The sequence below is a fragment of the Pangasianodon hypophthalmus genome, chromosome 3 (assembly GCF_027358585.1).
Source record: "Pangasianodon hypophthalmus isolate fPanHyp1 chromosome 3, fPanHyp1.pri, whole genome shotgun sequence".
Lineage (NCBI taxonomy): Eukaryota > Metazoa > Chordata > Actinopteri > Siluriformes > Pangasiidae > Pangasianodon > Pangasianodon hypophthalmus.
This window is the reverse complement of record NC_069712.1, coordinates 26815672-26843290: the sequence shown is the minus strand read 5'-3', so window position 1 is coordinate 26843290 and position 27619 is coordinate 26815672. Positions and strand designations below refer to the sequence as shown.

Genomic DNA, 27619 nt, shown 5'->3' with positions numbered 1-27619 from the left:
AATATGAGCGTCAGGATCATTTCCGCATGCATTTTGTTTTAACTTGAAGTCGGTTTTGTTGACGTTATCAACTGGTCAATGATGGAGCCTTGAGGTCTAAAATTGTTCGTAGCAATTGCTGTAAAAAAGGCTATCCAAGATAGAACATGTGGAACCATCCACAGTAATCTCGCAGTGATCTTTAGGCTGTCCATGTGGAGCCATCCTTAGCAGTAGAGCGAGTGGTTTTCAGGTGAAGAGAACCAGAAGTATGGCATGGATCAGGATGGATCAGGCAGGTTCAGGTCCATCTTCTTAATATCAGCTTCTTTATGCCATAAGTGTATGCAGACTTTTGCATTTCTTTGCCTTGTTGATATTTCTGTCATCAATTTGATCTTATTTCAATATTGAATCAATGTGCTTCTGGTCCTCATTACTGTATAATGAGGATTTCTAGTATTCAAATTAAGAGTTAAAGTTTTTTTTTTTTTTTCTTCCCCAAAACTCTTGTCACAGATCATAAATGATGTTAATGACTCAGTAATGTTTCACTGTATTCAAGATTCAAGAGTTTATTGTCATATGTACAAGAAACAGTCTGTTATACCATACAATGAAATTCCTACTCTGTGAATCCTCCAGCAGCCTATGACAAGAAAATAATACATAAGGCAAACAATACACAATACACAATTACAAATTTACAATTACAAATTTACTAATAGTGCAACAATGCAAGAGACAAAAATGATCGCATGTATAAAGTGTACTGTGTGCAATGCAACAAAGAAGACATGCATGTGCAAAGTCCTGTATAGTATACATTTATGGAAGAAGAAATTCTATTTATAGAAATATTTATAAGCCCACTATCCGGTGTAGTGTTTTGAGTCTGGTTCTTTTCATGGTTTCTTCTTCATGTCATCTGAGAGAGTTTTCCCTGCCGCTTTTGCCTCAGGCTTGCTCATTAGAGATCAAAATCTATGTCCGTATTTCTGTAAAGCTGCTTTGTGACCGTGTCTGTCGTCGACAGCGCTCTATAAATAAAAGTAAGATGATTGTCTCCACCAAGAAGGATATGATAATGCAAATTTAAATAACGTAAATAAGGTAACACTGCCCTTTAATTCAAACCTCCGGTCATCATGATTTCATCAAGCATCAAGCATCTCCAATAACCATATTAAGCATTTTATTATCCAATATATAGCCTATGGTGCTGTTGGTGTGCTGATAAGTGAAGTCTTATGAAGGTGTACATGTAGAAGTCTCAGCAGGTTTGCTTTCTGATCTCTGCTCCTGTGTAGTTTCTTCTTCTGATGGTGATTTCTCCTGCTTGGAGGATTTAACCGTTTCCTTTGGAAAAGACTGACAGTTCAAAAACAATTCACTGTGGACAGATATTTCTGGAATTAATATATTTAAATAATTGGTTCCAATGCAGCAGGACCAGAAAGGTGCATGTTTTATTCCACGAAAAATTAACACAAGTTAACAGAAATCAAGCAAGTGCATTACATCGTACTTTAGGAAGTAAAATATATGTTGTTATTTACTGAAAGAAATAGAAGGATTAACAGTGTATTTAAAGAAGTATTTATAAGTATTAACAGTGTTGTGTTAGGAGCATATAGAAGCACAGGCTCATTGAAAATGGGCAGTTCAAGATTGGAAAAAGTCTTTGTCTATCCAAATTTTTGGTGAGTCTATGCCCAATGTAGTCTCAGATTCCTGTTCTTGGCTAACGGGATTGGAACCCGGTGTGAGCTTCTCCTCTCGTAGCTTCTCCACCTCAAGATTTGGGAATATTGTGCGTCCTGAGATGCTTTTCTGCTCAACACGGTTGTAAAGAGTGGTTATTTGAGTTCCCTTTGACCTGTATCTGCGTGACGTATTGCATTGTGCTGCTGCCACATGATTGGCTGATTGGACAATTGCATGAATGTACACGTGTCCCTTATTATATATTGGTCGAGGAGGTTGTGTGTTACCATTTTAATAAAGCTTATGATGTCAGAAACGTTCGTTTTTGAAATAAAACTTGAGAAATGTGTGCGAACAGGATATTCTGAGCTGTTGAACATTTGAAAAAGAATTCCTCAAAAACAAACTGACAAATAATATGTTGCATAAAATTACAAACTGAGAAAAGTTGTGCTTGTAAGTTATTAGTTTTGCTATTTTCGAAGTTTTACGATGCATTTTTAGAATTTTGGATGAAGTCAAACTGTTTTTAGCCCCCTTTTTTTAGTACCAGTGGTCAAAAAGAATTCTTTGCTGCCGATATGTTTTATTAAGCTTATTATAGCGGGGCAATTAGAGACTAGCCATTCCTTAAAATGAGAACTTTTACTCATTGCTGAAGTTATACTTTGTGCCAGCTCCTAATTATCTTACACCAGTATGGTCCACGGTCATATATTCCATCCTGTCTCTCACTCCATTTCCCATTAAAATGCCTCTTGAATTTTCCACAGAATGGCCTCCTTATTACATTCTTCAATTTACACAGGCATTATTCTCTATAAGCAGGTTTAAGGGCGTCGGTGGCCTATAAACTTAGGAGATGCCAGGAAGAGATTTGTGATGGTTATTGCATTTCCTCTCAGACTTGTGCAGTAATGACTTCAGTTATTCTCTACTCTGACGCACTGCCACTGCTCGGCCTTACTTTTTTATAGTGACACATATGAAACTGTAATGATACGATTGTGTGTTTTGTTTATCCAGAGCAATCAGAAATCAGAAAGTGTAATCTACTGCTTTTTCCTTTTAATGATGATAAGTTTCTACGATTCAGATTGTAATAGCTCATAATGCTTTGTTTGCTGCGTCATGCAGATTAGCATAACGTTAATTTTTAGCTGCGATATCTGGTTAACCCAGTTGTCTGTGTCTGTAGGGCTGAGGCAGTCACCCTGAATGACTGTCTCCAGTTGTCCTACCTACCCTCAAAGAAGAGTCATATGTTGCTGCTGTACCCCAGAGAGATCCTCATCCTGGACCTGGAGCTCAGCCAGACGGTGGGGGTGGTGGCCATCGAGCGTTCCGGCGTGCCCTTTATACAGGTCAGTATGTGTCTGATTCCAGGGCAGATGTGACAAACTCGCTGTCTTTTCACACTAAACCGGTAACATCAGATCCGTAGGACTGCCTGCGTTCAACACACACTACCGTCCAGCGCGCATGGGCTCACATCTCACAGAGCCGAAACGCTGCTTAAAATCAATACACATCTGCTGCTTTTGATTCAAACCCACATCTAAAAATGATTCAGGAACACGTCAGGTGTTGGCCTTCAATCTGATTCAATGACTGACTCCAAATCCTGAAATATATCACACATATCTGTTTAAAAAAAAAAAAAAAGAAAAGCTGAAAAGATGGACTCTGACTTTTCATTGTTGTGAAACTTCCCTTTGGAAGAGAATGTAGAATTTTGCACTTTTTCTTTATAATACTATTCCTGTTATTACTGTTTTATTCTTGTTATTGTGCAGTATATACTGTATGTGGTGTTAAGGGTTTTTTAAATTCATGTTTTTCTGTATTATTTAAAAAAAAAAAAGACTTTGGTTTAAAAAAGAAAAGCCGATGGAGAGCAAATACAAGAGGGATTAGACACTTAGACACACATATAAGATACAATTCCATTAGAGTTTTCCTTAAATCTCTTTCTTACCGTTGTATAATTTTGATATTTGGGGAAAAAAAAAAAGATATAGCCTATATAAGGTGATTATTAATTTTTACGACTGTACCAGTAGCCCTAATAGTTTCCATAGTTACAGCAAAAAGTGGTGAGTGAAGTACACTTCATACCGATTGATATCAATGTTAAAACATTGCATTAATGCAAAAGAAGTTAAACACATATATAGTCTACATTCCCAGTGTCGTCTTACAGGATGTTCAGATGACTGTAGACTGCTTTGAAGAATCTGCCTGCATTTCTTGGCCGTCTGCCTCACTGTTTTTTCCCCAGCTACTCGACTTCCCTACAGTGTTGCTTAGTGAAAGTATTAGTCTAATCGACTAGTCTGTACCAGTGGTTCTCAGAGTGGGGTTTGTGAACCCAGACCAGGAAGTTGAGGAAGTTTTGGAGCTCTACGGCCCCCAGAAAAATAATGTTCATGAAATAAATCCATACTGAGGGGGGTTTATTTTACAGTTATAAAGGCATTTACATTTTTTACATTTCAGGCATTTGGCAGACGCCCTTATCCAGAGCGACTTACATTTATCTCATTTATACAACTGAGCAGTTGAGGGTTAAGGGCCTCGCTCAGGGGCCCAGCTGTGGCAGCTTGGTGGTGCTGGGGATTGAACTCATGACCTTCTGATCAGTAATCCAACGTCTTAACCACTGGGCTACCACTTCCCTCATATACAACTGAGCAGTTGAGGGTTAAGGGCCTTGCTCAGGGGCCCAGCAGCGGCAGCTTGGTGGTGCTGGGGATTGTCCGCTTTATTAGGAACACCTGTACACCTGAACATTCATGCAGTTATCTAATCAGCCAATCATGTGGCAACAGCACAATGCAATAAAAAAAAAAAAAAAAAAAAAAAAAAAAAAAATCGTTCAGATACAGGTCAAGAGCTTCAGGTAATGTTCACATCGAACGTCAGAATCAGAAAAAGTGTGATCTCTGTGACTTTAACTGTGACATGGTTGTGCCAGATGGGCTAGTTTGAGTAATTTTGTAAAAATCTCCCGGGATTTTCACACGCAACAGTCTCTAGCGTATAGAGTGCAGCTAACAAATCTGTCACATTTGAAGAAAAAGATTGGATTTGCGCCACTTTGCCTGCTGTGTGAATCTAGCTTCAGAGACCCAAACCTGTTCCAGCATGACAGTGCCACTGTGCACAAAGCGAGCTCCATGAACACATGGTTTGGAAGAACCCTGACCTCAACCCCACTGAACGCCTTTGGGATGAACTGGAACGCCGACTGAAATCCCCACAGCCACACTTCAAAATCTAGTGGAAAGCCTTCCCAGAAGAATGGAGGTTATTATAACAGCAAAGTAGGGGCTACATCTGGAATGAGGTGTTCAACAAGGACATACAGGTGTAATGGTCAGGTGTCCACAAACTTTTGGTCATGTAGTATATGGTGTATAGTGTGTACGGTGTGTCAATTTATTGTGCAAGTGTCAGGTTCTATTTCCGGCATAAAGCGCACTGACACACACTCACATATGGGCTTCTCTATTAGCACGTGTGTCCATGTTCTGTAAGTGTTGTAAAGCTCTTGTCAGGAAGGACATTTGCATGACTAATGGTGCAGCTGCAAGGACAAGGTCGGAGCAAGCGATCGATCGTGGGAGCGGGCAGCTAGTCAAAAACCGACACACACAACCCTCTTTCTCTCAAAACACACCTTTGTGACATCTCACTGTGCTTGATTTTTTTTTTTTTCCTTAAATGCTTTTTCCCCCTTAAATGCTTAGGCACTCTTTTCTTTTTTTTTACATTTGACTATTTTCCCTTCATTAGGTAACCCAAACACACGACACACATGCTGTGAGAACAAACTGTTTACTAATCAGAGAAAATTATTTTCCCCATTTCCTTAATGACATCATAATGTTGTAGCATTGGAAGTTTATCTCGGTCTAAGCTCTAGGCCTGTAGCCATATTCAAACAATATTAAAGATATTAAAATGATGTGATCGGGACCGATTTCAGTAGTCATTAGCCTTTTGATGTAGTGTAGTTTAAATTCTTTCTAAATGTGCATGCAGCTCAGTTCTAATAACGAGATGTGCGCTTTTCAAGTGGAAAATCCAAATGTCTGCTTTTTATGCTTTTTATCATTGTCATCAGGCCTCTGCACAGACTGAATGTTGATAAAATTGCACTGAAAAAAAGCAGAATCCATAAGCCATATTAGATTAGCCTAGGGGAAATGTGATGGAAATGTGCAGAATATAAGTAGATAATTAGGATAGGCACCAGGGAAAAAAATCTGACAAGTTGTGTTAAAATGTATTTAAAAGTAAAACACCATGTCTAATCATAAAACATTATAAATTGTTACAGACACATTATAATAATAGGATAAAGTAGAAATCAATGCTTAGGCTTTTCCTCCCTTGAAATGTCTCTGCTTGATTTATAGACGCTATGATGCCAACTAGGCTAAATGTACAATATTGAACTTTAACTTAGTGGTATACCTCGCACCTCCGCGGTCGAGAGTTCAAATCCCACCTCCGAGTTTGCATCTTCTCTCCATTTGGGGGTTTCCTCAGGGTACTCCAGTTTCCTCCCCCAGTCCAAAGACATGCGTTGGAGGCAGTCCCTTGGGATAAGCTCCAGGCTCCCCGTGACCCTGTGTAGGACAAGCGGTATGAATTAATATACAGCTGAAATGAATGAATGAATGGATCTCCTATGCGTAATGCATAGTGCATAAAGCGTTACAGATCTGATAATATAATACAATATAATATAATATAATATAATCAGCGATAAACGTCAGTGGATGTCATGACAACGTAATATCACGTAGGGAAGATACTGTAATATCATATATCACACAAGCCTAATGTGGACTCTGTATAATGACATTTTGATACAACAGTACTATTAAGGCAAATTATTAATTAACTTTTTCAACTTTTCAACTGAGAATTATAGGAGATTAAGATAAATAAGAATTCTCTACACTGACTCTGTTGTGTGGCAGCTTGGAGCAGGTTGAATTTAGTTGAAATCACAAATTCGTGTGGTCTTTCCTTGTATTTTTGCCTGGGTGTAGTTTTCTGGCACTGTCCAGGATTACGTCACGTGACTCCTTATAATCTTTCCGGAAATGTTCTTAAAATTTGGACGGAAATGCACTTTCACTGCGTGACGCTCTGCTTTTCCTTCCATGCAGGTGATTCCCTGCGCACAGAGGGATGCTCTCTACTGCCTGCATGAGAACGGCTGCATCACACTGCGCGTGTGTCGATCCACTGCAATCGCAGCGGAGGAAATAGGCAAGCGCTTCTTTCCTTTTACACTTTCTTTTGCGCCTCCTAGTCCTTTCAGACCCGTGTGATTGTCAGGCTGTTATAGTATGCTCATACAGCACCTTAAAAAATTTAATTCTGAGTATTCTTAAAACCAAAACTCATCCAGTGATGCTCCATAGTGATGGTGCATTGAGTCACATTTTTAATGGTTCTCATCCAGGGGGAAAAAAAGCAAGGTATTTAGATGACTATTTAAGGCAAGGCATCACATTTGCTAGCATTTCTAATAATTAAAACGCAGAGCCAATGAGCCAGTTCCATACTATGTGTGTCAGTAAGTAATGTTGTCATTTTATTGTAGGTACTGCTAGGTATTCTGAATGCTGAAAATGTGTCTTTTTTTAAACTGCATGATCATTTGTCATACAATATGGTCACCTTGATGACCAGAAAGGCTAAATCCTCCAAATTCGAATCATCTGTTGTTCATTTCCAAGTGCTTAACAGCTCCTCAGTTATTATACAAATATTATTCAAGGATTAAAGAACCATACACTGACATATTTTAGAGAGCTGTGTACTTTGCAGATGTGTCTGAATATATCCCAGTGGACATGCATTAACCCAGAGGTTCTTACTATTTTTGACCAGTGACCCCGTTTTTAAGGGCTCCAAATTCTCATGACCCTACCCAATAATCCCTAGTGGGAATTAGTAGAAATGATAAGCCTACTGTTTTTAAAAACTCACAGTGCATTAGTGTAAATAGGAACCTAAGTTGATCCTATTAAATTGATATATACATAAAATGCATAAAAAACACAAATATCGCACATCGTGTTTAATTGTTATACATCAGTGAGGGAATGCTAGCATGTGCGTTGCTTATATCTGCACATTTTCTAATGCTTTTGTAAATCGTTGTGTGTTAGAGTTACCAGCTGCAGGCGCTCTGCACTCTAATTGGTGGACTGGGCTTGTGCGGCGCACTGTAGCTTATCAGGAGTCGGGAGAAGAAGTTACACATATCACGCGTTTTGCATAATATTTTCGTTAGCCAATTTTTTACAATCCAAATCATTCCCATGTGCTGGGGAGTCGAGCGTTAATTTCTGTGCTTTCTTGCACTGGTTTAGTAAATATAACCTGGAAATATACAGTATGTAAATATTATAAACACACATTATGCACTGTATATGATCATATAAAGTTTGTTATAATCCAATAAGATTTCCATTTCTATGCTTTGTAGTAGAACCTTCAATACGTTTGAGTCAGAGTGTGAGCTGCGGGATAGCTACAGATTGAAATATCGTGTGTAGATTCCAGCAAAATATAGAATAACTATTGTATTTTGTAGTACTTCTAGCTAGAAGCCATGACCGTGCCACGTAAAAATAGTCTTAAAGGTCACTTCGATTAACATTTGGCGCGGCACGGCTACGGTCTAATATAAAATGGGCTTTTGGACGAACTTAAAGCTGAATGAAGGCTAATGAAATTTTAATAATAATCTAAAAAAATAAAGTTTTAATTATTATTATATATTCCATAAATCAAGTTTAAATGCAGAACTATATTACAAATAACGGTTGCTGAAAATGCCCTGCAACTCCATCTGTATTAAAGGTGCATTAGGCAAAAGGAGTCTTTTTTCAGGACAATTATGTGGGTTCGATATTTGAATGATTTTTTTCTTTTCACGCCCCCATTCTCTAAATCTTGTTCATGAAGGTCCACCCCCAGGATCTTAGATAACCCGTAGAGTGTCTATAAAATGACTGACAGGAGACGCATCTGAACACAAACATGCCTTCCAGACCAGAAGTCACTCTTCCAAACAGGCTTTCTCAGCGACTTTATAAACTTATGCTAAGATCACGACTTACTCCATTGTTATTTATCATGTTCTTCATATTTACCAGGTTATTTGTACAAGTAAGGGATTAAAAAAATCGACTCTACCCTGACATTAAATTTATCAGCAGCAGTGGCGTCTGAGACGGAGCTGGGAGTGCAGGAGCTGTCGTATGATCTGCGCTCTCAGTGTGACGCCATCCGCGTGACCAAGACGGTGCGGCCGTACCGGGCGGTGATCTGCCCCGTCAACGAGAACAGAGCCGCTCTGGTGGTGAGCGACGGGCGCATCATGCTCTGGGAGCTGAAAGCTCACGCTGGCAAAGCATCATCCAACCTCGGGTATGACCTTGGATTACACTCCACATGCCAATAAGCGTGATTAGATTATTCCATGTGTGCCTTTGTAAACACTGTGACTCTCATATCTCGCTATGCTTTAGGCATCAGTCCTTAGATTAGACTAATCTAATTGCTGCGCTGAAATCGAGCAGGGTTGCATTAGAGGAACCTAACTGAACCACACAGCTTTAGTAGTGCTGTACTAGTAGTAGTAGAGTTGTTCAGTACCATTATTGGATAGAATAGACTCCTATTCAGGAGCAGCCTTGAAGATCAACAATAGATCAGACTCAGGTATTTTTTTTTTTTCCAGTTTATTCAGTACAAAAAATCCTAACGGGTCTTTTTTGAGCTTACAGCCTTACATGGCTGCTTTCATTATTTATCTTCATATGCAGATATGCAGTAGGGTTAAATGTATAACCAGCAACTGTTGCATACTGTTCCATAATTTATGAAAACCAATATAATTTTGAACAATCAGTACAAAAAGTGATTGACAGCGAGTGCAAAAGGTTCTAAAGGCTCTTTCTCTTGCACATATGAATTTATTTGCTCTCTCTCTCTCTTTTTTCCCCCCTCTATCTTTATGTCTGTTTGTTGTTGGATTACAGTTCCGGCTTGTCCCCGCTCTACTCTCCAGTAAATTTTTGTGGGACTCCATTGGGTCAGAACCAGAAGCGAATCCCGGACCTCTCCCTCAACACAATGATCGGTGAGTCATTTGGCTGCAAACACACTTCGGAGCTACTCTGCATATGTTAAAACTTATGCATTTGATTATTTTTATGATTTTTAGATTTAATTCATTTGTACTAGGGCTGGGCGAGATCTAAAAATAGTCATTTCCTTATTAGTAAATATTGTCGAATCTCTGCTTCCAATATTCGAGTAAACCAAAGCTCTTGGACCTACCTTTGCAACAAGGTTGAGGCATGGACCTGGAAAAATGGGCAAGTGTAAGGATCTTTGACAAGGTCACATTGTGACGGCTAGAAGACTGGCTCAGAGCTTCTCCAAAACAGCAGGTCTTGTGGGGCGTTCCTCGTATGCAGTGGTTAGTACCTACCAAAAATGGTCCAAGGAAGGACAACCAATGAACCAGACACAGGGTCATGAGCACCCAAGGCTAGCCCATCTGTTCCGATCGCACAGAAGAGCTACTGTAGCACAAATTGCTGAAAAAGTTAAAGCTGGCTATGATAGAAAGGTGTCAGAACACACAGTGCATTGCAGTTTGCTGTGTATGGGACTGCGTAGCTGCAGACCTGTCAGAGTGCCCATGCTGACCCCTGTCCATCACCGAAAGCATCTACAATGGACCCGTGAGCATCAGAACTGGACCATGGAGCAATGGAAGAAGGTGGCCTGGTCTGATGAATCACGTTTTCTTTTACATCATGTGGACGGTGCGTGTGCATCACTTACCTGGGGAAGAGATGGCACCAGGATGCACTATGGGAAGATGACATTATACACCAAAAACCAAACAGTCTAATACCATGTTATTTTCCTCTGCGACATTCCAACGATTTCCACTTCTTGCGCTACGAACATTCTCGTTTCATGCGCTAGGAGGAATTAGTAGTAGCCTGCTGTCGGAACAGCTAAGAAGATAGAGATGAATATCCAGAATATCCAAAAGACAAGAAAGGAAAGTTTAAACAGTCATTCATTTATTGATCATTAGTATCCACTTTATCCTGTTAGAGTCATGGCAAATCCCGAGCTTATCCCAGGAACGCTGGGCGTGAGCCAGGAAAACACCCTGGATTGGACGCCAGTGTGCACACACACACACACATTCACACACACATTCACACACTCATTCACACCTAAAGGCAATTTAGCATCACCAGTTCACCTCTCAGCTTGTTTTTGGGAGGTGTGAAGAAACCGGAGAACCCAGAGGAAACCCACGGGGGCATGTGGAGAACAGGATTGAATCTGCTTCACAGCATCACACACACGCATTTCACAGGTCCTCCAACTGTCTAATAAAGATACCATTCAAACACCATACGCAGTTTTGCCGTGACTGTCGACTGTTAACAGGAACAACTTCCAACCACCAGACTGCAAGCCTGCAAAAAAACAAGACTTTTATGGAGTAATTTATGCTGATGACTGGCAAAAATCATCATCTCATCTGAATTAATAATCACATGATGCTCTAACACTGTAAAATATGAAACTTTTCATGGAGACTGGATTTTTTTTAAAGGCACTGTAGGTCTAATCTAAAAATGAACTCTGAATGTAAAGGATATCTACACTACTACGGATATAGACACTCAGTGAAAAAACGTTCTGTGACTTCTAGTTATACAATTATATTTCATAAATAAGATTACGTATTATACACTAATATAAATAAAAGAATGTAAATAGATAGAATGTACTGAAAGCAGTTTATCAGTATGAGGGGTCGGCTATGAAATGAATCTTAAATAAAAGTCGAAATCCTCAGCTACTGGAAGACGTTTGGGGTCCATATTAGAAACTACCCCTTTTCTTTTCTTCCTCATTCTTTCTTCTTATCTCCAGCTTGTCACTGACTGCAGCATGGAATAACATTAAACATCTTATGAAGCCCGTGCTCATTTCTTCACAAGTCTGACTGTTCTCTCTCTCTCTCTCTCTCTAAATCTGTCACTGTCTGGCTGCCCTCTTCCTCTCTCTCTCTCTCTCTCTCTCTCCCTCTCTCTCTCTCTCTTTGTTCACAGTGGCCTACCTCCTCTCTAAATCTTTTTGTTCCAGTCGGTGGCCCAACGCTGATAACCTTCTCAGAGACGGAGGGCTCTTTTATCTCCTTTATATATATATTTTTTCAGCATTGTTACAGAACTGATACTTCCTGCTATTTGCCCTAGGGTTATAGGAGCTGTGTGTGTGTGTGTGTGTGTGTGTGTGGAGTGTGTATACTCTGTCTGATCATTATCACGTTTATAATCTTTCATCTTTCTGTGTGTATTCCAGTCTCAGACTAGACTGTGAAATCCCATTAGTAGCATCCGGAATTTTTGCTGTCTGTAGCATTTTCATCAAATTGCTTTCATTATTTATATTCTTTTTTTTTTTTTTTTTTAATAAGTCTAAGTCCATAACTGAAACTTTTTTAGCATGTAAGTAAGTATGTAATGCAATGTGTGTGTATGTATATATATATATATATATATATATATATATATATATATATATATATATATATATATGTATGTATGTATAAATAAATACATCTTAAATAAAACCCATAAATAAAAATACATATTGTTCTTACTGAAAAGCAGTAGTGAAAGCGTTTAACACCATGGACCCTATTTTCATGCCAGCGCAAGTGTGATTTGGTGGTTAACACCTTTTTGCACTTCCGTTCTGTTGCTATTTTTATACTGACAAATTAATCTGGGTGGAACAGCACGAAAGGAAGTATGATATCATATCATATCATCATATAATATTATATAATATTTCAAATCTGCTAAACTTTCAAACCCATTTGAAATGATCTAAAATACGTGCGTGCCTTACTGTCTCCCTTAATCGCCTCTCAGCACACACGCAGGGATAAGATGATGTTGCGCTAGCCTCGAGCGCAGCTTTAAGCCCTGTCCTGTCATGTCTTAACACCCAGTTTTGTCAGCGTTTCAGTTCTTTTATGCAACGTTTTTTGCTCGTAATGCATTCTGCCATATTTATTATGTAGTGGTCCATGAGCATTCAGTACAGGACAGTAAAAATTTGGCTTTTTGTTTTATCATGATTTGGAAACTAACTATTAAACATAGTCATTGTCGTGAATCTAGCTGTATGTCGCTATGAAATTGTCACCATGCTGCACTTTGTACACTCTGCTCTTAAAGGGATTGACAGGAGTTCATTTGATTGGATATCTCAGCAGCACACTTAACCACACCTCTTGGTAATGAACTCACTGAAATACCCCAAATGTTACCATTTGAATGATGTATATGGCAACGCAACAGTTCTTAAAAATGAGGATAATCAAGTTCGATTTCAATTTCATACAATGATTTCTCAAACAGGTGAAGTCCTGTTTAGATCAGATTAGACCCTCTGTCATGTGGAGTGGTGTTAGATGCTGTGTTAGATCAGACATGGGGTTAGAGCCGATCAGAACTGTTATCATGTGGAGTGTTGTTAGATCAGACACAGTGTTAGATCAGACATGGTGTTATTAGATGCCGTGCACATTCAATCTTGGAGATAGAGCAGACTCTGTGTTAGATTACGCGCAGTGTTCGATCAGATGCAGTGTTCGATCAGACAAGGGGGTTAGATCAGATCAGAACCTCCGTCATATGGAGCGGTGTAAGATCAGATGCAGTGTTAGATCAGCCGTAATGTAAGGTTAGATGCTGTGTCTGATCGGATCCAGTGTTAGATCAGAGGCTATGTTAGATCAGACAGGGTGTTAGGTCAGACACTGGAATAGATCAGATCAGAACCGCTGTCAAATGAATTGGTGTTAGATCAGACTCAGTGAAAGATCAGACTTGGTGTTAGATCAGATGCTGTGTTAGATCACACGCTTTGTTAGATCAGACAAAGGGTCAGATCAGATCAGAACTTCTGTCATGAGGAAGTGTTAGATCAGACACAGTGTAAGATCAGACGTGATGTTAGACCAGACACGGTGTTAGATCAGATCAGAAAATCTGTCATGAGGAAGTGTTAGATCAGACACAATGTAAGATCAGACACTGTGTTAGACCAGACACAGTGTTAGATCAGATTAGAACCTCCGTCATGTGGAATGTTTTTAGATCAGATGCAGTGTCAGATCAGCCATAATGTAAGGTCAGATGCAGCGTCTGATCAGATCCAGTGTTAGATCAGAGGCTATGTTAGATCAGACAGGGTGTTAGGTCAGACACTGGAATAGATCAGATCAGAACCGCTGTCAAATGGATTGGTGTTAGATCAGACTCAGTGAAAGATCAGACTTGGTGTTAGATCAGACTCAGTGAAAGATCAGACTTGGTGTTAGATCACATGCTTTGTTAGATCAGACACAGGGTCAGATCAGATCAGAACTTCTGTCATGAGGAAGTGTAAGATCAGACACAGTGTAAGATCAGACACGATGTTGGATCAGATTAGAACCTCCATCATGTGGAACGGTGCAAGATCAGATGCAGCGTCAGATCATCCATAATGTAAGGTCAGATGCAGCATCTGATCAGATACAGTGTTAGATCAGAGGCTATGTTAGATCAGACAGGGTGTTAGATCGGACACTGGAATAGATCAGCTCGGTACCTCTGTCAAATGAAGTGGTGTTAGATCAGACACAGTGAAAGATCAGGCATGGTGTTAGATCAGATGCTGTGTTAGATCAGGTGCTTTATTAGATCAGACACAGTGTTAGATTCATGGTTTTAAAGAATATGTTCTTTGCTGAGAATTTGTATAATGAGTAACTGTATTATTCATCAGTTATTCACCAACGCACCAAAAACTAGGATTTATCTCAGTTCAAAATAATGCAGTCTTGTATGATAAATATCATCAGTCTAATCACAAAATTTGTTTTATTATTTTTTTATTTATAATGAAATAAAACTAGGTCTAGGTTTTGAACAATGAACTTTATTCCATACTCAAGTTTTTTTTTTTTTTTTTTTTTAAAAACCAGACCTCATGTCTCATGCTGGGTGTTTGCTAATAGGTGGTGTTTTTGCCACTCATCCAAAAGATTTCATTTCACTTTCTATTTATTTCATTTCACTTCCAGTTCTTATCCACTGAGCTTTCAGTAATGAAATGCCTTATCATATCCTTTTTTCCCCTCAGGTCCCACTCTGATCTCGGGTGTTGATCCCCCTGTATCCATGGTGGGGCAGCAGGAGGTGCAGCTGAAGTTCCTACTGACGGGGCTTTTATCTGGTCTGCCCCTGCCACCCTTCTCACTGCGCATGTGTCCTCCTTTAACCACTAAAAATATCCAGCACTACCAGCCGCTGCTGGCCGTGGGTGAGTATTAAACACAGCGGCAAATCAGTTTTTATTATCGTCCATATACAGTGTGGACAAAACTATTTGCAGGACCATGGTGCATAAAAGACAATACAGAGACTTTATACACAGCCCTGTATAAAGTGCACACAATATTGCATGTGTTAGACATATATAAACATATATGACAGTATGGGTAGGTATACAGAACAGCTGGAGCAGCATCTGCACAAACCAAATCGGAAATCATGATCGTAAATGCGTTTCCAAAAGTAATGGAACTAGTTATAGTATTGCTGGCAATGGAAATAATCATTTCCTCCCATGAACCTCCTTCTTTTGTTAAATTTGTGTAATTATTGTGGGTTTCTGGGGCTCTCCTGGACCATGCAGGCTCGTGCTTTATTTACAAAGTTCCTAAGAAATAATCGAAATCCATCCTTCATTAATGGAATGGTTTAGCCTATGGGTGGGATATGACGAAAATATTATATTATTTATATAATATAATATAATATTATTAGTAATGTGATATATAGGTTTGCTCACAAATTGAGAAAAGCTTCTTTGATGATACTTTAACGTTCACAAAAATTTTCATTTTTATAGATAGATAGATAGATAGATAGATAGATAGATAGAATGGATATAAAAAGTCTACACACCCCTGTTAAAACGCAGGTTTTTGTGAAGTAAAAGAATAACATAAATCATGACAAGTCATTTCTCACCTTTAATGTGCAATTGCGAATTATACAAATAAAGTGAAAAACAATCAGGAACTTTTATAGGGGGAAAAAACTTACAGTAACCTAGTTGCATAAGTGTGCACACCCCTAAACTAATACTGCTGAAGCATCTTTTGATTATATTACACCACTCAGTCTTATTGGGTAAGAGGCTATCAGCGTGGCACGTCATAATTTGGCAAAATTTTCCCACTCTTTCTTCCAAAAACATTCAAGATCCGTCAAATTGTGAGGGCTTTTAGTTGGATTCAGGGCTGATTTCTGCCTAATCATTCAAAAACATGGATCTGCTTTTGGTTAAGCCGTTCCTTGGTTGATTTGGATGTATGCTTTGGGTCATTGTCATACTGAAAGGTTTAATTCCTTTTCATCATCAGCTTACTAGCAGACACCTGGATGTTTTGCACTCAAATCAGCTGATATTTGTAGTTGTTCATGATTCCCTCCACCTCGATAAAACCTGTAGCTCTAGCTGAAGAAAAGCAGCCCTAAAGCATGATGCTGCCACCACCATGCTTCACCGGGGGCATGGTGTTCTGTTGTTAATGCGCTTTTTTTGCACCAAACATACCTTTTGGAATCATCAAATTATAGACTAATCAGTACTTGTCAGATGGATGGATGGATGGATGGATGGATGGATGGGTGGATGGATGGATGGATGGATGGATAACACTGAAAAAATCCGTAAAAAAGTGTAACATTTGACAATTTTTAGATTATATACACACAGACTGCTAGCAACTGATACTTTATTTAATGTCTATGAAAATTAATTTTTACATTTTTTAATATTAAAAAACATTTTATTTATAAGTAAATAAAATAAATAAATAAATAAATAACACTGAAAAGGAGAAGAAAAATCTGTCAAAATTGTAACATATTACATTTTCAAAGAATATAAAATTCTAACACATCTGCTCCAAGTTTTTTGTAATTACATAAAAAAACTCACAAAAAAAGTAAAAAAAAGTTTATCAGAATCTCAGAAAAGAATAATAATTCATCACAATAAAAATGTTACATTGTCGTATCGCTCAGCCTTATTTTAGACCATAGAAAACACACAAAAAAAATGTCTAGGGACTTTTTATGGTAGTAAAAACACAAACTAATTGCCCTGCTCTATAATTGGCTATATTACGTTATCTCCATTTCTACTGAAGTAATGACAAAATTGCTAGCAGTGGAGTACTTATGCAGTGGAATGTCAAATGCCATTAAAGTGTTTAAAATGCAAACAGGAAGCATGAACAAGATGAACTCTAATGCATTCCTAATGAATATTTCAGACTGTAGTGCATACATTAGACGAGTGTAACTATAAGACAACACCACAACAGGTTCAAGCCGTTTAATGGATGAATTTTAAACTTTGCTTGGAAGGATGATAAGCAGCTCTTGTTGTTTTTCGTGGTCTTGAGCACTGATTGAATAAACAAATCATGGTTTTGTCATGGAGGAGAAAAAAGTCACGATCATGTCATAAAGTGTTTCACATTCATTATTCATCATTTAATCTAACTGCCCTGTATTCTGCCCTCTCTCTCTCTCTCTCTCTCTCTCTCTCTCTCTCTCACCCTCTCACCCACCCACACACACACACACACACACACACACACACACACACACAAACGCCCCTGTGATTAAAATCTCACTCAAAATGATTGAGTATGTGCTTGGATATTAAAAAAAAAACTTTACGGAAACTTATAAAACCTTTTGGAGGTTAATGTTAACTTTGTATAAAATTTAGAACCAGGAAAGAATCTGTTGTTAAATATACCAAGCTCATAAAGTAGCTGATTAAATTTTTTTTGGTTGAGGAATTACATGAAAACGGTGTATTTCCCAGTAACACATTCTATGAAGCCTGTATTTTACAGCCTTATAACTGGGCTAGTAATTCTGTGTAATTTTGTTGTGAGACTTTTTTTTCACACAACCACAAGCTAATTCCCTGCTGAGTTACAGATACATTGCAGCATACAGTATGTTTCACCCTTCCCCATAATACCATCCTACTGCACAACTACTATGTCTGAACATCCTAAATGTTTACATTCTCTGTGTTTGCGGTGAGTAAAATGAAAACAATACTTCATGAAACCCCAATGTACCTTTAGACATTTCAAAACAATAGGTGAAGAAGATACAGTTGCACTTGCACCTATTTTCATTTACAAATGACGTTTTTTAGATTTCTACCACAGTCCGGTTAAATTCTCGAATCTGATTGGTCAAACGGTGGGCATTATTTTCGTATAAAGGTACCACTAATCACCTACTGCATTTCATTGGCTTAGTATATGTACTTTGAACAATGACAGTAAAGTTGAAACTAATCTTAAAAAGTAGTTTCGGCTGTAACACGAATGATTGGTTAATATTAATGCACTTGTTTTAATACGTTATTGTTTCTATAGTAACAGCTCATACACAGGGACCTGTAGAGCTACACGTAATCTAAGATGAATGATAACAAGACTTTAAAAAATGTGTTCTTTAACAAAGAAAAATGTGGAATTGTTGATGTGATGAAGTTTGTTGTGAGGAGACGTTTATTTAACATTTACGGAAGGAGTCTCGCGTGTAAGCGCTTTGTAACGGTGACGGAGCTTTGTAACATTTCCGAGCACGGGGTAGTCAGAGGAGGTTACGCTTTCTGATGTCTTGCTAAAATGAAAAGCTGTGTGAGAGAGAGAGAGAGAGAGAGAGAAGGAGAGGGAGAAAGTGAGGCTGGTGAGGGAATGAGTGTTTACCGTCGCTATAACGCAAGTGAGAACAGGAACTAACTTTAAACCTTTAAAATGTGCGACTTGTCACTCATTAATAAACATTGCAATCATTGGCAAATCGCTGTGGTGTAAGTGGAACAACACACTCCAGACCGTGCAGTTATATGAAAATAATCCACTTCGCTTCGCGTTGTGCCATATCACACCACCCCACCTCTTTTTTTTTTTTTTTTTTACTCTGTCATAAGTTATTACTTACATGCAGGATGCATTGTGGTCTGTAAGTCACACAAGTATATGTTATTGAATTATCATTTAGTTTTCATAATTGTCTTTTTTCAGCCTCTATCACCACCTAAAAGTAGCGCTTATTACATTTATGACTTAATGTACATTTCCTTTTACATTTATCTATGCCTATAAAAGTAATCTACATGTTAAAAAATGCTAATAAAACACACTGCTTTTTAAGCAATTTAAGGCTTGTTTTCTAAACCTTCAGTGTGTCCTCGATTCAGACTTTGGATTTAGTTGCTACTTTGTCATTGTCCGTGTATTTTTTGTCGTTATTGGCATGTTCATGAATTTAACAGGGGACACATTGTAGATGAATATACTAGTCTACCAGGTTCCCAGCAACAAAAACAAAATAAATTGTGGATACCCCTGCCAGCTGGCACTTCTTTTGCCATTATAGTGTTTTTATGTGCCTCACATTATGTATGTAGTCTGCTCTCATTGCGTTTTCCAATAGTTTCGATCCTAAGATTAGTTTTGCCTGAAAAAGAGACTCTTTTACCTGCCATTTCTGCATGCTTCTCTTTTTTTTATTCTTTTTGCCATAGAAATGACTGCAAATTTGATTTACTCCAGTTGTGTCTGGTGTTGAAGCTATACTGGAGCTGCCTGCATGGTCCTAAATTGTCATTGTCATTGCAAGTTAAGAGGAAAAAAAAACAAGCGAAATAGTTCACAAAAACAAGCGACTTAAACTTGATCTACTTACTCAACTTTACTTCAACCTCAACTTGCCTGCTAAACATCAGAATAAAGAAATTCAGAAATGTCCTAGTTGGAAAAACAACATTCTGGTAAAATCTCTACAGAAACAATAAGATGCTAATTAGGAAAATAATAGGCAGCACCATGCTGCAGCACACCTACTAAGCCTGATAATTAACTGGTGAGTTAACAAGGTGTCTTTGAGATGGGAAATCATCAAATTCTCTTGTACTCTTGTCCTGCAGCATTGGAAATGATGCCTTCTGCTATTAAAAAAAATAAAATACAATAAAAAAAAGGAATTACAGGATCAGACATTGTAGCATATTGTTCTAGAAACAAACCCCTGCTGGAAATCGGAAGTATGTAAACTGGTTCCTTGCTTAAATTATCATCTGGTAACGAGGGCCGTCTGGTATTTCAGACAGATGATTAAAAATGATGTTGATGTGCATTGATGTGAGCCCTTGTTGTCTGTGATGCACAGTGCAGTCAGCGTCTACTTTGAGGCCATGGCCATTATAAATCACGCCGTACGTCGGCTGTCCGTGCTGTTGGTTCCGGATCTATTTCCTATTCATTACCTCCGAAGACATTTTAGAAAATTCTTAAATAAAAACCAGCCAGCTGTAAGATGAATAATGACACATTTAAAGCAAAAAAAAAAAAAAAAAAAACCTTGAAAAATGGGGGCAAAAAAAACATTACAGCAAAGGTGCAGTAACGATGTACTTGATGTCTTTTATGCTACCGTAATGCATTGCGAATAAAGCTCTTGAATCATTTGCCGTCCATGCTCAATTTCCAATCAAATATCCTGTCAAATTAGCTCATCTCATTCCCTGTAAAAACTGAGCATGCTCAATGCAGAACACTGACAGTATATTCATAATGACAGATGATTATATTTCACCGCCAGATTTCACATTGATATTTTTCACTGGTCGAAATAAAAGGCTGGCAGATTATTATTTGCAAAAAAAAAAAACAAGCCAACAGTCCAAAAGACACCGATTACAAGCTCATACAGAGATGCAAAGGCATGAATGAGAAAACGAACAGAAGGTCAATGACACACTTGGAGCAAGAAATCACACACTGTAAAGGCCAGTGCGCACTGAAAGCACTTCTGGAGCGCTCTATTGTGCGTCCATCCTGTTCTGTGCTGTATCTGTATTTCCTTTTCTCTTGCACACTGATAGATTGGTTTAGACGGTGAACTATTTCAAATAATCTTCTACAACAGTGGTCTGAATGTGCAGCATCTAGCTGGAGAATAAATGAATTACAGTAATGACACAATTCTCTTTTAGCTATTATGTAAAAACAATTATGTTCTAAACAAATACAGATATGAATAGGATAAGTGCAAAACTAGTTTTTTACATTCGCACAATGTGGGCACAAGCGAGCGGACAGATATGAAGCTCGTAGGACCAAGAAAGTCTGCATGTATGAACGTTCCTGAGAAATGAAAAGCATTTGCCCTGTTGTCAGGAGATCACGGATTTGAATTCCCACAATGCCACAGCTATCCATGGCCTGAAGCCTAGAAAGCAAAACTGGACACTAGCCAATTGTGGTTGTTTGTAAGCTCAAGTATGTGTAAGAGGGTAGATAGCACATTCCTCTGAGTGTATTACTCTGCCCGTGGTGCTGCATGAGCAACAGTTTGAAAACGCGGGTGGTGTCTCAGAGGAAGAGTTGGCAGGTGATTAAAATGGAGGGAAAAAAAACTGAGCATGGAACGGCTCTTAGTTACGGCCTGGTCCAAGCCACGGTGGTGTAAATTAAGCGACTAGTTTGTTTATATGTTGGGAAATAAAACCACATTAACTTGTTAGAATATATCACAAACAGGTTCAAACAGAAATAATAACTAAAAAAAAAAATTCCTGTACTTTGAGAGGCATTATGAAATAGAGTGATGTAGTTGAGGATGAGGAACTGTCAGAGAGAAAGTACAGACCATGCTGATAGTGCTGGAATTTCTACCTCTCTGAAAAAGTTCCGCTTTAGGCTACAGGTTGAAATCCGAATACAAATATGTGAAGCACTGAACAGATATCGCTACAGATACAGATAGTGGCCCTGAATCAGCTTGTCCTTGGAACACTATTAAAAGTCACGCCATTAGCAGGATAGCAGGATATTATGTGCCTGAGTGCTATTGGCACGTAGTCGCTCACACAGTTCAGTGGGTTACGCTGGAAACTGAGACGAATCCCACAATTCCGGGTCAGTTCATCCTGGGATGTATGCAATCGATCGGACGCTTTGAACTAATTGAAAACGGAAGTTGAAGGAGCGTACTCGGATTCTGTCAATCACATTTTTTTGACTATTCACTAGCTTTTCTTTGTTTTCTTCATTCTTTCTCTCTTTCTTTGCCCTTTCCCCTGTCTCTTTTTTTCCCCCCTTCATTCTCCTTCTCTCCATCCTCCAGCAGTATTTATGGCTGCGTGACAGCCATTTCACACCCGGAGCACTGCTGTCAAGCCAGTATGATCTGTGTGATCGATCTGTAGTCTGTAATCTCATCTCAAACCTCTCTATTATGGACACGACACACACATTGTCATATAGAGCCTATATATCACAGCACTGACAGACAGTGTATGCTCTTGACTCTAGACCTCCCACAATCCTCAGCAAATGATCAAATGATTTATCGTCTTCATATATGGAAAGAGACATGCCCTCATAAACTCTCCAGTCTGGGGGAGCCTGCCTGGTGCCTGCTTCCTGCTCCTCATACTGTATGCAACTCAAATGGAGAGAAGCTTGAGAGATTTAACATGAAAAAAAAAAACTTTGTTATTTACAGATTATGTAGTACAAAGCTAATTGAGTCAGTATTTGCTAATTGAGTCAAACGACAGCAGTTAACACGTGCATGTCTTACTGTTCACAAGTGTGCGGCGGCCTGGGAAAACCCTTCATACGAGGAAATTTACATTTTACCCTTTTTTCTTGGTTTGTTTTTTCTTTGTTTTGACTGAAATATGTTTATCTTTTGCATGTATTTCAATCAGAACTAAAGTTTTTTTAAATATAGTTACCTCCAGTTCCACTGAAAGGCTCTCCACCTGCCTGTACATTTACCTAATTTACTTACTGAAGAAACAGCATTACTGCTAAATTCTAAAGAATTTGATTATCAGCATCATTCTCGTTAGTCTCTGTCTCGTCACATTTAAACGTGAGTCCTGTCGAGATTTCTTCACTCGACTGCTCTCTGTCTGGAGACATCAGTGGAGAAATAATCACTGATTCATTCAGTCACTTCTGTTCTGTTGGCTGAATTTCCTGTTTTTATTAGGTCATTTAAACATTTTATAAGTTTGTCCTCTGTCATCCGTACAGAGTGTGTAAGTGCTCTTCTCTGTTTTGATGATGGCACCGGAGCATCACATACATTTTGACAGTTGATATCTGACTACAAACTAATCTGTTTAATTAGACTTATGTCCAATTTGTATGTCCACACTTAGCTAGCGAGGCTTTAGACACCATTAGACAGACTGACTGCATTTACAGCTGTGTTTATTAAACTGCCTCCATACACAACATGATGAAGACACCAAGGCAGGTTTAGAAAATAATCTAAATAAAAACACTTCCACATTGTTTTGGTGAAATGTATTTCTCTTTCTTACAGTAGAGATGTCAAACTACTTCAGAAAGTTTTCAGACCCCTTCTGTTTATGCACACTTTGTTGTATTATAGCTTTAATTTAAAATGGATTCAACTGACAAAATAACCCATAAGCGAAAAGAAGTCTTTAGAATTTTTGCCAATTTATAAAAGCTGAAATCTTTCATTTAGTTACAGCATTCAGAGCCTTTATACAGTACTTTGTAGAAGTGCCTTTGGGAGCAATTATAGTTTCAAGTCTTCTTTGCTAAGCCTCTACAATCTTTGCACACTTGGATTTGGCCCATTTCCTCGATTCTTCCCGGCAGATCCTCTCAAGCTCAATCAGATTGGATGGGGAGGGTCTGTGAACTGCCATCTTCTGGTCTTTCCACAGATGTTCTAGGAGTTTCAAGTCTGGGCATTGGCTAGGCCACTCAGGGACATTCAGAGACTTGTCCCGAAGTGTTGTCACTTCAGCGTTGTCTTGGCCGTTTGCTTCGGGTTGTTGTCCTGTTGAAAGCTGAACCTTTGCCCCAGTCTAAGGATGTGTGCACTCTAGAACAGGTTTTCTTCAATGACTCTGTGTATTTGGCTGCTTTCATCCTTCCCTCAATTCTGCTGAGGCTCCCTGTTCTTGATAATGAGAAGCACCCCACTGAATGGTGCTGCCACCACCATGCTTCACCATAAAGATTGCATTAGGCAGTTCATGGCTACCTAGTTTTTGCCACACATAGTGCTTGGAGTTCAGCCCAAAGAGAATTTTGTTTCATCAGACCAGAGAAATATTTTCCTCATTCTCTCAGAGTCCTTTAAGTGCTTAACATATGCCCTTTACTCAGAAGTTGCTTGCGTCTAGCTACTGTACCAAGAAGGCCTGATTGATGGGGTATTTCTGAGATTATTGTCCTCCTGGCAGGTTTTACCATCTCTGTGGAGGACTTTCTAGTCCGGTTGCTAGTTTGGCCAGCCTGCTCTAGAAAGAGTCCAGGGTGGTTCCAGACTTTTTCCATTTCACAATGTCTACATTCAGAGCTTTAGAATTGTTTTTTTTTTTAACCCCTTTGCACAGATCTATTTCTTGACACAGTTTCATCTTGGAGGTCTACAGAGAATTCCTTCAGCTTCATGGCTTGGTTTTTGGTCTGACATGCACTGTGAATTGTGGAACCTTATACACACAGATATGTGCTTTCCTAAATCATGTCTAATCAATTGAATTTGCCACAGATAGACTCCAGTCAAGTTCTGGAGACATCTCAGGATAATAAAGTAAACAGGATGCACCTGAGCTCAATTTAGGGTGCCTTAGTACTTATCTAAATTTACCTTATCTAATATTTACCTAATCTAAAACTTTTGGTAAAACAAATTTTAAACAGGTTCTTGCTCTTTCATTGTGAATTATTGTATGTAGATTAATTACATCCATTTTATATTAAAATATTAAATATGTAATATAGTATAGTGTGCAAAAAGTGAAATGGTCTGAATACTTTCTGAACATACTGAATATTATTGGAAGAAACACTCAACTTTGATCAATACCTGATTTTTTTTTTTGGTCATTTTTTGGCAAATTTTCCCAGGATTCAACCCCAGTGCCATCTGATGGGTTTTTCAAGATCAGTGCACTTATAAGTTGTCTCAGTCATTTGGTTAAATTTTACACTGCAGTCTGTGTCTTTCTGAATAATAATTACATACCTGAGTATAATAAAATATTAGTTTTGCTAGTGAACATTTCCATTTCATGAGTACGCATTTAGGGCAGCTCAAAAATACAGTTTTTTTTTTTGTGTGTGTGTGTGTGTATGAAATGACCGAAGATTATTTTCGGCATGTTGATGATGGTTGATATTTAACAGCCACTCAGAGTAGCTCAAAAGGTCAGGACTCAGGTTGACATTTAGATGATGACTATTGATTGATCCAGTGTGTGATTTTGTATTCTTCAGGTTCGAGTAATGGCTCAGTGCTGGTGTATAACCTGACGAGTGGCCTCCTGTACAAAGAGCTCAGCGTGCATTCGTGTGAAGTCAGGTGAGGAGTGGCTTTTTTGTTTGTCGTGATGTTAACATTACAGTTACATATAAAAAATAAATGTATTTTCTCGTTATGTCTTAAAAACAAAATTTGACAGACCATTTCCAGCATCAGTTAGTGTTCGAATGAGCCTTCTGCAAAAAGGAGTGACCTTTGATGTGCCATTATAGTCGGTGCTGGGTTTTGCTGGTGCCCCCAACTGTTCTGACTTTTCACTCACAGAGGTAAAAAGTAAAAAGCAATGGTACAAAACGCAAAAATTAAAAACCTACAAGTTATCACAGGGGTCAAAGAAGAATGGCAGTAATAATAATCACGTGCAACGCCGGTTTGCACAGCAACCAAAGACTGCACTGGGTGTAGATGCTTTCAGTGAAGAAAAAGAAAGCACATTACCAGACCTGAGCAGAAGTCAAAAACTTCGCCCAAGTCAAATAAAGTTACCTGATCTGACAAATTAATTTTATTTCTCCCCAATTTGGTCCCCACCAGCCAGCTCTCTCCTATCATGCCACAGCTACCAACTGGAGAGGGTAAAGGGAAACACGTACATCCTCCAGGACACACGAAGCCAGCCATTGGCATCTTTTCGAACTGCTGCTTATGCTGGGCAACACATTCGGAGGAAAGCGCTATCGGCCCTCTTCCACATACATGAGCTCACAAATGCCTGCAATTGGCTAGCGTCGCTGTGATTGACAGGGAATAGAGCACCTGCTATCCCTCCCATGCAGAGAGCACAGTCAATTTTGCTTCCTTGGCTCCTGGCTGTGGCGTTTTCTTGACCAGAACTCGCAATCTCTCGACAAACGCCCAAACATACAAAGACGTAGTTGTAATTAAGCAATTTTTCGTTTGTACAATTCTATCTGCAAAACGCTGGTTTCAAAATGATTGTTAGATTGTCAAAATTTTTAACCACTCATCCATTTAATCAGAAAGAGCATTCAGAATCAGAATGAGCTTTAATATAAAGTGTGCTCACACTTGGAAGGAATTTGTGTAAGCTGCCAGTACATCCACATATGACAGCAGGACACATAATAATAAGAATTATTAAGAAATGTATCGAAGACACAATAAGCTTAAGGCAGAATAGACGTGGTACAGATGCTTTGCAAGCGGTAATGCAGTGTACAGAAGGTAGGGGTATATACAGGTAATGGAATAAATAGCAATGAATTTACAATTGCGCATAAGAGTCTATCTGCAGTGAAAGGATGGTTCTACGAGGGTCCATGGAGGCAGTTAACTGTTGATAAGGGAGATGGCCTGTGAGAAAAAGCTGCTCTTGTGTCTGGATTTTCTGGTGCTCAGTGCTCTGCAGCGCCGGCCAGAGGGCAGCAGCTCAAAGAGGTTGTGGCCGGGGTGAGTGGGGTCTGAAATGATTTTTCTTTCCGTTTCATCATTCTGGAGGAGTACACTTCCTGGAGGGAGGGCAGAGGATCACCAATAATCCTCTCAGCAGTCCAGACTGTCTGTTGTAGTCTTCTTATGTCTGATTTGGTAGCTGAACCAAACCAGACAGTTATTGAAGTACATAGAACAGACTCAATGACAGCTGAGTAGAACCGGGTCAGCAACTTCCGTGGCAGATTGAAATTCCTTAGTTGGCGAAGGAAATACAGCCTCTGCTGAGCCTTTTTTACAATGGAGTCTATGTGGGTCTGCCACTTCAGATCCCGTGAGATGGTAAAGCCACAGTGTCAGGATGGTGAAGGGGGGAGTGCTGGGGAGTTCCTCTTGAGCTCCACTGTTTTGGCTGTGTTCACCTCCAGGTTGTTTTGACTGCACCAGACAGCCAGCTGTTCAACCTACCTTCTATATGCAGACTCATTGCAGTCCTGGATGATGCCTATGACTATGGTGTCCTCTGCAAACTTCAGGAGCTTGACAGAGGGGTCTGTAGAGGTGCAGGCATTGGTGTAGAGGGATAAGAGCAGTGGGGAGAGCATACAACCCTGAGGAGCACCAGTGCTGATTGTGTAGGTGCTGGATCTGAATTTTCCCAGCGTCACTAGCTGCTGCCTGTCTGTCAGAAAGAAGGTAGAGTAAGAGAACCAGTATAAGTTTGAGTAACTAGTGTAGAGAAGGAAAGAGTAACCAGTGTAAGTTTGCTTATACGGGCTGCCATCTTCAATCCAGGCCACTGGTTGCAAATCCAGGAACTGAGGGAGCAAGTGAAAAACATTGATTTTATATTCCTTTAACAATGTCCATGTTGACTTGGCTGTATGTTTGGGTCTTTGTACTGTTGAAAGCTCCGTCTACATCTAAGCCGTAACCTCTTGGCAGAGGAAACCAGGTTTTGG

The 27619-nt window shown here is 39.1% G+C and overlaps 1 protein-coding gene across 1 annotated transcript in view; it reads left to right on the top strand.

Moving 5' to 3' along the window:
- The window catches only part of wdr11 (WD repeat domain 11), a 100852-nt gene that overhangs the window by 14891 nt on the left and 58342 nt on the right, over positions 1 to 27619 (top strand). The window contains exons 6-11 of the mRNA XM_053232560.1: positions 2885 to 3050; positions 6873 to 6975; positions 8940 to 9150; positions 9765 to 9865; positions 14968 to 15147; positions 25220 to 25304. Coding sequence (XP_053088535.1) covers positions 2885 to 3050; positions 6873 to 6975; positions 8940 to 9150; positions 9765 to 9865; positions 14968 to 15147; positions 25220 to 25304 — 846 coding nt within the window. The remainder of the gene's footprint in view (positions 1 to 2884; positions 3051 to 6872; positions 6976 to 8939; positions 9151 to 9764; positions 9866 to 14967; positions 15148 to 25219; positions 25305 to 27619) is intronic.